The 11,201-nt window shown below is 32.9% G+C and overlaps 1 protein-coding gene across 3 annotated transcripts; it reads right to left on the bottom strand.

The window, feature by feature from the left end:
* Window positions 1-10,744, bottom strand: LOC132282380 (N-acylphosphatidylethanolamine synthase). 3 transcript variants are annotated; one of them, XM_059784039.1, is made up of 5 exons: window positions 10,426-10,734; window positions 9,314-9,441; window positions 8,104-8,189; window positions 2,031-2,168; window positions 1-621 (listed from the first exon to the last, which is right to left on the bottom strand). In XM_059784039.1, exons 1-5 carry the CDS (start codon window positions 10,632-10,634, stop codon window positions 346-348), a joined length of 837 nt encoding a protein of 278 aa, XP_059640022.1. In that variant the 5' UTR covers window positions 10,635-10,734; the 3' UTR covers window positions 1-345. The 3 variants fall into 3 exon arrangements, with proteins under 3 accessions (XP_059640022.1, XP_059640024.1, XP_059640023.1); XM_059784041.1 differs by having other exon boundaries at window positions 10,418-10,556; XM_059784040.1 differs by lacking the exon at window positions 2,031-2,168 and having other exon boundaries at window positions 10,426-10,744.
* Between the last annotated feature and the right edge of the window lie 457 nt (window positions 10,745-11,201).

Here is an 11,201-nt window from a genome sequence, read left to right on the forward strand (position 1 = left end):
AATCAAAAGAAGGCATGTTGCCTCTATAACCAACCAAACATTTGCTTCCAATCCAATTTAGGTACATGTCCGTAATGCAAAATACATGTGGACTTTAAAAAGATGATGTCTATTCTCTAATGTTAGACATTTCAATATATGAACTAACCATAACAAAAATTAAGAAGTTAATCGGATAGAAAAATAAAATTCCAGGGAAGAATGGGAGTCCTCAGTGCCATCAGAGTTTCCGAAAGGCCAACTTGCATTTCCCTTGGTGCTGGACATGCTTCAAAACCGATACACTTGGACCGAGTATTTAATCTTTGCAGAAGGCCAAACAAATTTAAACCTTGGGGGACTTTACTAATGTTTTACCAAAATTTTCCGTAAGCTCTCCATGACTGTTCGAATTTGCTCTGATATAGTGGAGTAGAGACATCTTTGTGCTGCCTCATCCAGCCCTGAAGGGGCAGTTGGCCACCCAGAACTCGGAGAAACTAAACTTCTAGACCTGGACAATGCTGCCTGCCTCAATTTCGGAAGATCAAATTCTATTGGATCACCAACAACTATTTTTATGTTTCTATTACATAATGGGAAAGGAGGCCTTCTGCCGAGAAAATAATTCTCAGGCATCACCTGGAAATCAGTGAAGGCTAAGTGTTAGAAAAGCCAGAATGATCAAATATGGCCACAGATATTCAAATAGCATCTTATCATTTCACTCTTTTCAAACAGTTATAATATTTCAAATAAAGTATTTAACTTGTACAACCTTTCAAATAGAATCCTGAATTCTGTGATTAACAACATTGGAATTGAAGTAGTCAAATAGGTTAATGTAGAAAGGACAAGAGTACTCAATTCTTAATCCAAGGATTTGCTATCGGTGCAAGCATTAAAATTCCATTTATCCACTCTCCACTGAATGCATAACTACCAAACACCCCCCGCCAAAAAAAAAAAAGGAAGTTCATATTCTTCAGTCATTGATAAAGAATTTCTAGGAAAATACTCAACCTTCTCTGATTTAGATCCAAATCCTCTGGGTCACAATCATCTCACTGGTGTCGTCGCCTTCTCATCTAACCAACGGCTTACACTCTGAGGCTCTAGAGCTTGCCGTTGTCATCAAGAATCAATCTTACACCTCTCTCTCTTTCTCTCTCATTAAAGCACCAATTTGAATAAGAAATAATCTAAATAAAGCGAAAAGTGAAAAATGAAAAATGAAAAACGTTTGAAATACCAATTGAATAAAATGTTCCAAACTTTTCATTTAATATTGAGCTTATATCATTTGTATTGGGTTTTGGAAAGTACATCTACGTATATAGTGTGTATAGAGAGGGTACCTAATTTTGTGGGGCTGAAAAAAAGGTGAAACAAAAAAATGAAAAAAGAAGGTTTTTATAATCACAGGTCCGGTCAATTCTGACCATGAAATGGACAACCATAACGAAATCGTGATGGCCGATTTGGTTTTTGAGAATATTATAATTTGCTTCATATTCACACCCTTGTAAGAGGTTTCCCTTTTTTTCCCTCTAAAAAAATTCATCTTGACATCAATGAAAGTATTTTGTTGTCGCATTGGACTTCCTGCTGCATCTCTTCTCATATCAATAATAAACAAGCCCAAAGATGATGTTTAATATATGTCTCCATGTACCATTATAGTGGGTAAGGCAGAGCAACAGGAAACTAAATTACTTTAAATATCTTACACAATGCAATTCTTTAAAACAAGGATATATAGAAAGCATGAAACACATGTTATATTAAATGATGAATATATATAACATGGGTATTAAGCATGTGTGTAGTTGATAAACTGTCCTCATATTATACTTGTAAGTATCAATATTACATAATCGTCATGCACAAACCTCCTAAAAAAGTAATAATTTCAAATTTCCTAAATTAATCAACTTTATTTATAAAATTACGCAATTATTTATTTTTAAAATCATATTTTTATCTTGGAGAACTATAGAATAGGAATGTCAAGGAAATTAAAAATGAATTGGAATTAGAAGGGAAGTTACCTCATGAAAACCATGGTGGATAATGGGCAAAACAATTGGGGTTACAGTAGCCCGAGCAATGAGACTGGCAGTTCCCCACTTTAATCTTCTAATTGGTGCATCTTCTTGAAGCACTTTGCCCTCCGGAAACGTATGCAGCTACTCAATTGAGATGAGTAGGAATTTCAGAACAACTAAAAAGGTGATTATTGCATGTATTAATCAGGATAATATCTATTTATGACATGGGTTAAATGTAATACCCCGATAATTTTAAAAGATTTATTAATTAGGATTAATTATTTTATTTTATTTTTCAATGATTTATTTTATTTTATTGAGTGCTAGATTAATTATCTTATTTTAATTAAGTTATATTTCGTGATTATGTATGATGATTGATTGTTTGTGTGGTTGATTATTGATTGAATTATTGGTGTGTTGATTTTATTGGTATTATATGACTTAGTTGTAAATTCTTGTTTGTTTATGTGCTTCATGTAATTAGTTATTTTAATTTCTGTATTTAATTAATTATCTTATTTATTTAAATTAATTGGATTGGGCTTAAGGGAAGTTGGACCAAAAGATGTGGTCTTGGGCTTGTATGAAACCTTATTGGGTTAATTAATGAAGGTCCGTGGTTATTTAATTATTTAAATGATCACTTTTGTATCAATTATATATATATATATATATATATATATATATATAATTATATATAAATATAATTAATTAATAATTGTTATGGAAAGATATATATATAGATATATATTTATTGATATTTATAAGTATATATGATTTAATTAACTAATGAGTTAATTATGGAAGGACTATATATTTATATATAATATATGTTTATAGATATAAATTATTTAAAGGTTATTATTTTAATTCATAATACTAGTTGGAATAGGATTTGGAATTTAAGGTGTATAAAAATACACATAAAACTTTAGGGTTAAAGGTTTTACACGTTAGAAAAATAAAACAGAGAGAGAGAGAGGAAGAAGAAGGGCTGACAAGGAGGACGTCGGATCTGAAAAGGAGGACGTCGGAATTGGAAGAGATAATTAAAGCTTGAAGCGTCGGTTTCGTTTCGAAACCTTCAGGCGAGTTTTCTCTAACTTTCCTCTTAGAACTCATAAGGATTTCACCTTGAGTATCAAGGCTTTAATTAAATTTATTTGTTTAAAAATTATGGTTAGATCGGAATAATTAAAAAGTATAAACTATTATATTTGATTTTTAGATTATTGGATTTTAATTGATATATATAGGTGTTATGTATAGTTTAAAATCAATCTATAGGTGGATTTGTGACCCAAGAGAGTTAATTATGGTTTCTTTATTTTCTAGAATTGTTCTGTAATTTTCTGGAATTTTTCTGATATTTTTAGGAATTTATTAGGATTTATTTTCTTATTATTTGTTAGGAAAATAATTATATATATATATATATATACATATACTAGGTAACTGGCGCATGTGGAGCGGCGGCACAATAAAGAATTGATCCAGTGCGGCGCGGTGTAGGATAATAGGGTGTATACGCCAATTAGGGCCATTTGATTAATTAAACTTATGTGAATTGATATGGTGCATCGCGGCGCATAAAACTTTGGTGCGCATGTGTATCTGGACCATAGAAGTGGTCTGGTCAACTATGGGATTATTTGGTGTATTGCAGACCATGAGAAGATGGTGCACTCGCTGATCTGGACCTTAGATCTATTATAGTTAATAGAAAATAATCTAGTGTGAGCGTGTTCATTTGCGCACTCATTTATGACCATTGGATGCGGCATAAAGGAAGTGATGGATTCAGTGTGGTGAGCTCACGGTAGCTGAAAGAGCTTAGCCAATACCAGCACACAAGGAGGCTTGAATCCAGCGCGTGCAAGTGCATAGTAAGCACGTGGGCGCGCGTGGGTAACTATGTTGGCCTAATTCGACACTAGAAATTAAAACGGTCATAACTTAGTCATTTTAAATCGAAATTGGGTCATTCTTGAGCTCAAATTCAAGGATTTTTCGTCTTCTTTCCAATGGTACCAATTTCATTATCAGATTCCCATCCTACTAGGAGATATTTATGTTTTAGTGAGAAAGTGTCGGAAAACTATTTAAACCAATATGGAGTATTTAAAGGAAACTATTTCTGACATATTTAGTTGCACTAATTTGTGTAAATATAATAAATTAATAATTTGTTATGGAAGGAAGTGTATATATATATATATATATATATATATATATATATATATATAATTATTTATATATGTGTATATATAGTTTAATTTGTCTATGAGTTGTATGGAAGGATGAATATATATGTATGTATGTATGTATGTATATTGATTTTAAATAATCAAGGATTATTAAAGAAGGTGTTAAACACATAAATACATTAAATAACATATGTGTAGGTATATATATATATAAATCATTTAAGATGATTAATATTATCATTCTTATTTGGCATATCTTAATAGGCTGGTTGTTAAATTAATGATATGCGTATAATATGCATGTGATGGCTATGTATGATTTAGCGTATTGTTAATTTTAAAGTTAATTCATGGTTAAAGTGTGGGCATGGATGAATTGTCAAATGATTAAATATATTACCTAAATATTTGTATGAATAGAATACATATATGGAAAGCATGGATGAATTGTCAATTAAATGTATGAATAAATATACCTGTGGAGGCATGGTTGAATTGCCAATGTATAAATATACATACACGGAGGCATGGTTGAATTGCCAATGTATAAATAAATATACTTATGGAGGCATGGTTGAATTGCCAATATATAAATAAAAATATTTACAATGGCATGGTTGATTTGCCAAAGCATAATTACGTTGTTATGTGTTAGATGATTAAAATATCATCTATGGTTGTTGTATGTATGGATTGGATTAGGGTTAGATATTCTTAAATGAGAATAGTTTAGTACTTACTGGTTAGTGTATTATTTTACATTAATAAAATAATATTGGGGAAGACGTGGATGATTTGTCAAAACTTGGATTTTGGATATGTGATTTAAACAATTAAAATCATTATCGGGTTGGGATTAAATAGAGTATTTCTTTTATTATAATTTGTTGTTTAAATGATTAAACAACTGACTAGGATGGGATTAAGGTCAAATGAGTTTTTATAAAATGAAATGGTAGATTGGTCTAGGTATGAATATTATTTTAATAATTATTTAATAGGTATGGAAATTTAATAAACCTATTAATGGATGTGATTAGTATAGTATATATAATTATATATAGACATGTATATCGTGCTTTATTAAAGTTAAAACTTTATTAGGTTTGGTTTTGATCAGAGATGATCTGCTTATTGGTTTTCAGAGGCCTGGTAGAGTGAACTTGCTCGTAGGGTTTAACCCACGATTTATTTTTCAGGTTATTAGAGGTTCCAGTCTCGAGGTTGAGGATCCGCAGCTGGGAGACTGTCATTCGTCTATTCATCTTGTGTACTTTTAAATAGTATTGGATTATTGGATAATGTTTTAAGGGGTCCTTGAGTTATGGGATTTCCGAATTGTAATTGTTGGAGAATCATTAAGTAATATTTATTTATTAGTTTTCTTCAGCGGTTTATTTATTCTTTATTATTCATCTTTGTATTCTGTGCTTGTTAAATACTTAAATTGTTTTGATATCCTCTGGTTTTGTGCGCGGACTTGATCAATCCGTGTTCCAAAATTAGGGGGTATCACATTAAACAAATGCTGGACCAGCCTAAATCATGTGATGATATTCCATCCAAGAAACTTGGTGGGATGTCATAGTTGATGGGTTGATCTTGGTGATTTTGGGAGTTAGCCGATTAATTCGACGAAATCTAGCATGTAATAACAAATTGAACACTTCAAAGAACTTTATTTTAACTAAATCCATAATTTCCTTTCAATTCAGCATGCTATCATCAACTAACTTGAAACTAAAAGATAAATCAAAATTTCTGCTTAAAAATATCGAGCATAAAAGGATTTGAAGCCGAGCGATCATGTTAACTTACTCAAACCACAACAAGAAGAATACGACAACCAACCAATAATATGTGAAGAAAGAAAAGATAAACCATTAGCCGAATACAGCATAGGCCCAAATAACCAAAAAAGAAGAGAGCAGGAAAGATTGGTTGAGAAAAGTTGGGGCAAACAATACAAAAAGATGAATCTCACTGAGATCGTAAAGCAGATTCCCATGAACCAAGGAACATGTAATTAGTTCATTAGAGAAGACTTCCAGACAGTCTAAAAGACTGGTGTAGAAAAAGAAGAGAGAAGTACAAAAGGATAGGAAAGAAAGAGAAGAAAGGCAGTATTGTAGGGCTAGTCTTCAATCAATCTCGAAAAGCAAATCTATGCATATAAAGAGAGAAATGATGCTGTTATAATCACTGACTGAAACAGTATCAAAAGCAACTAATGTAGGGCTAGTCTTCAATCAATCTCGAAAAGCGAATCTATGTATATAGAGAGGGAGAGAGATGCTTTAATAATCACAGACTGAAACAATATTAACAACTGTTATGACCGTGAACTTTTAACAAGCCATTATATCAGGAATGCCACCAGGAGACACAGTTACATAAAGGTAGACTGGTAATAATGGACAGTGCTCCCAATATACCACTGATTTCTTAGATCGGTTTTTTTTTTTTTTTAATCACATGGGAATTGCTGCCACTTGTAAACCCAATATCTCCAACTTCATTTTTTTTTCAATAAAAATTAACTCTAAATGAAAATATTGATGTCTTTAGTAAATAAATAGTGACTACAAGAAAATATTGATGCCTTTAATAAACAAAAAGTGACTCGCAATATGAGCACCTTGCCAGCTCCCATGCATGACAAATGTCTAGTAAGCTAGACCTCCTCTTCAAGTGTGTCCACACCACTACTTAGCCCGAGATCTTACATATTTTAATTAAAAAAACAAGTTATATTCACCCCCAAGATGAAAAAGAAGATGTGGGAATTGGCCAAAGCCACAACATTGACACTACACTGATTGACCTAGTTGTAACGGGCCGGGCGCTTGCCGTTTGACCCAAAAGCTTAAGTTGTTGGGTAGTGCTGCATACCCACCCATATAAGCCCATGAGTCCATGACCTTCCCCATCCGGATCCGATGTGGGACAAGAACCTCTAACACTAGTCCACTTCAATTTTTAACAGGAAGGGTGGTTGCAGAGAGAGAGAGGGAGAGAGTCAGAGATAGATCTTTGGGCGCAATAAGCCCTTTAAACATTTTAATTAACTGTTGAGAATCCACCCAATTTTCTGAAATATAAAATTAGAAATTTAAAAAGAATAATTCAGGAAAAAAATTTAAAAGATCGACAAGGGTGAGGATTTATTACATACTCTACAAGGTCCAAATAACAATCAAAACCAATATATTCCATGTTTATTCCTGTTATTTCATTGCTCCATTCATGATAAACGTTTCATCCTTTCTAATGAATTAAGCTTCTTGAGAAACTTCAGTGGTCTTCTAACTGAGGTTAGAACTCAATGAAGGAGATGGCTGTGTTGAGAAGAAGATGTTCAAGGATAACTAGAACAATTGAAGCATGTTGAATGCTGTGAATTATAAAATTATGAGTGCTACATTCTAGAATGACAAAGAATAAATAATTTTTATTTTAGCATCTTCAACTATGGCGCATCAATCAAAAGATGCTGACCCGGCAATTAAACCATGCCACCTCCTCAACAAGATATCATGGCTGAGTTTCAGATGGAGGCTCCAGCTAATATGCTTACATGCCAACATTGTGTCGGCAATCACTGGAATAAGGCTGACAAAATTCTTATGGACAATTCACGATTAAATTCACAAATGAAATACAATCACAAAAGGTAACATATCTCCATGGGTGGGAATGACACCATCTTTTGAATAAGTTAAAAAACAATATAATCAAGTACCATAAATTACTTACTGCACTGGACCACAATTTGAAGGGCAAAATAAAAATTTCCAAAACCTTATTCTATAAACAGTCAATAAAGTACAAAAGTCAAAAATTTTGGGAAAAAGAGTACATACCCATTCTCCATCACTTAAGCGATCAAGAGCTTCATTCATGTGTTCCTGATAAATTCCACCACCTCTTGTTATAGGTATGCATTTCCCTGCGCATTTCACTCTTTCAGAAATAAAGTAACCCAAAAAATGTTTGAAAAATGAAAATCTACAATAATTTAAGCAAGCTTAAGGAAACATATAATGACAACACAAATACTTAAATGCCATTTTGTAAAATTTCTAAACTTCGAGGATTGTTGCCAAAAAAGAATCTCTGTATTCGCTTCACTAGGCTACCTTCCCACTCACCAACAGGGAGAGAAATGTTCAGTTTTAAGATGATGGCCATATGATAAAGTTTTTAAACAAACAAAACTCGAGGAAGTGGGATATCCAACATTCCTATTAAGTTGCAGGCAGGGGACAGTGTCATCCTGCAACCTCAAATATAGCCATGACATGATGGTGTTATATTCCATGTATGCTAGTGACTCAGAAATTCAATTATTTCACCATAATACAAAATCATACAGATCTTTCATTCAATAATATTATAATACAGCAAATGGACTGAGTTCTTGATTGAAAACGAGAACTACATCAAGTATTCAATTTCTGTGAGCTGTCTCAAAAGAAATTTACCACATGGGTACATTTTCTGGTGGAGTTTCTCTCTGAAAGTTGAGCATAAGAAATCACTGACGGCCATTTATTATGTTCACTAGATACATCAGTATGCACTATTTTACTTCTCACTATCTCTTTCTCTTTCTCGGATTCCTCAATTTCCAATAGAAGCAGCAAGGTGGATGTTCAGGCAAAGTTTAGATTGTGATTAATTACTCCTTTATTTTTGCTACTTTAAACGAGATGATGTTCCATGGGAAAAAAGACCAAAACAAATCGTTGGCCTAGCAACATGATACTGATAACTAGATATCATTAAAAAGCTTCAGTATTTCAACTTTCAAGACAATACCACAATATGTAGAAAAGAGAAAAAAGATTTGATGGTTTTCTTGGAAAATTCCCCAATCCGGCAATCCCCACTCCCACAATAACTTTCATTAGCCAAAATTCTTGGAACTTACAGGCTCAGTTCAGAAGGTACAGATAGAAAATCACTCAAAACCATGCAGTAAAAATTTAAGGTTACTAGTTGCCACTAACAAGTACAGAACTTATGGAATGTAACAATGGAAGAAAAAGAAGAAGAAGAGAGACAACATACCAAGCCGGAAAATATATGAGTATATTGTGTTTTTAAAGCATATATCTTCTGCAGCAAGTACCCATCGTGCCAATTTTGCATCCGCTATTGGAAAACCCTTGAATCCCCACATAACAGGGTCATCTAACCTGTAAAAAGTAATAAAATAAATAAATAAAAAAAGAAGTGAAGAACCAAATTAAGAGTAATCCAAAACACATTTGGAGAAATAGAAATGATTCCTGATTCCTTTTAAACTTGACATAGCATGATTTGAAACAAGGGCCTTGTGTTTTAAATGGCACATGGTCCACAAGGGCAAGGGAATTTAATTTTTCTTAATAGTTCGCTAATTATAGAACATATTTAACTTCAGAACATAATTTAATTTCTTTTATCTATTGATTGAAATGATGTCTCCATTCAAAACACAACGAGTTCAAACAATTTTGACCGGAAATCCCAACAATCAGAGCGCATGGAGAAAATCACAAAGAAAGATAAGCATTCAGCCATGTTCTTTAAACAACAGATGATTCAATTCTGCTTTGACTTCCATGAATTGAATATTAGGATACTTTTCCAGAACTTTTAATACGACATCATTCATTTTAACAAACCCCTTTTACATTTATCTGTTTACTGCCATTTTGGTGTCTCATTGAGAAGAAACAAAAAAAAAAAAAAAAAATCCAGAAACTTGCAATTCCTCTGAAATGTAGATCAAAATTGAACCAAACAGAAACAATTTATTTTCTATTGTATAGCACTCATAATACTAATCATTTGATGGAATCTTAGAAAACAATTACCACAGGCCAAAGTGATTTCACTGATAATACAACCTAAGTAAAATTTTCAAAGTGTAGCCCAATAGGAAGAAAAATATACAAGAAAAATCATCCACCTTGACGATCTTGTTCGACCCCAAATAAGAAAATTTAACAATCTATATAAAATATATACACACAGACGTATATGCATATGCACGAATGTAATAAATCTGGTAAAGAAAGAACCACTAAATCAATACTTATAATCATTATGATGTATATACATATATATAAATATGTATGTACAGTTGTGGTGAAGAAACGAAGATTGGAGGGGGAGAGAGAGACTGACTGACTGACGTGGACATGTGATTGCTAACAGTGATGAGAGGAACGCCGGGAGGTCTCGATCGGACGAGGCGGATTAGGGTATCGGCATTGTGAACGGTGGTGGAGTTGAGCAGATTCGCCACCGCTTTCCCACATGCCCCCACGGCGGCGATCACCATCTTCCGAGGTATCCCTCTCATGTGATCCGCTCTTCCTGCCCACTCCATTTTCCGACCCATCTCACCACTTTTTCTGTTCCATCCCCGCCCTTTTCTTACATACCCCCACGACGTTTGTGTCCACTCTGTACTCGTTATTATGGATTTCTCTTCAAGTTATACAGGGCTTTTGAGCCCTTTATCCAATTAAAACTCTCGATTTCAAGTCAAAACATTACCTCTTTCCCAATATAATTATCCACTTCGTATTCGTAAATTGTGTTTCACGCGAGGGAGTAAATAAATAACTAAATAATTAGTACTCATTTATTGGAATATACTAGAGTATTTTTTATTTTCTAAAATTATTTCATTTTATAGGCAAGAAACACATTAACATTACCTTGGATTTTTTACTTTCAAAGGCGAAAAAATATCACTACAAACTAGATTACAAGACATTGATAATTTTAATCTTATGATTTTTAGTACGCAAGCAGCAATTGTGCAAACCATCGCGCACCACACATCATATTAAGCAAGTTTTATGTAACCTTGATTACACATTCTTCACATTTTGAGAAGATTAGAGATGATGCATTTGTAACCTTTTAATATTTTCACAATTTTTTATTTTGAATATAAACC

This window comes from Cornus florida, unplaced genomic scaffold (assembly GCF_030987335.1).
Source record: "Cornus florida cultivar Cherokee Brave unplaced genomic scaffold, ASM3098733v1 CherokeeBrave_3.0.0_Hap2_Chr11, whole genome shotgun sequence".
Classification (NCBI taxonomy): domain Eukaryota; kingdom Viridiplantae; phylum Streptophyta; class Magnoliopsida; order Cornales; family Cornaceae; genus Cornus; species Cornus florida.

What these genes read in the sequence shown, in the direction of transcription:
- LOC132282380 (XM_059784039.1), bottom strand. Translation starts at nt 10,634, where the DNA reads ATGGGTCGGAAAATGGAGTGGGCAGGAAGAGCGGATCACATGAGAGGG. An exon ending in GTTAGCAATCACATGTCCAC is followed by an intron (nt 9,442 to 10,425) that starts GTCAGTCAGTCA and finishes TACTTTTTACAG; the next exon opens with GTTAGATGACCCTGTTATGT. An exon ending in TCCACCATGGTTTTCATGAG is followed by an intron (nt 622 to 2,030) that starts GTAACTTCCCTT and finishes ACTGATTTCCAG; the next exon opens with GTGATGCCTGAGAATTATTT.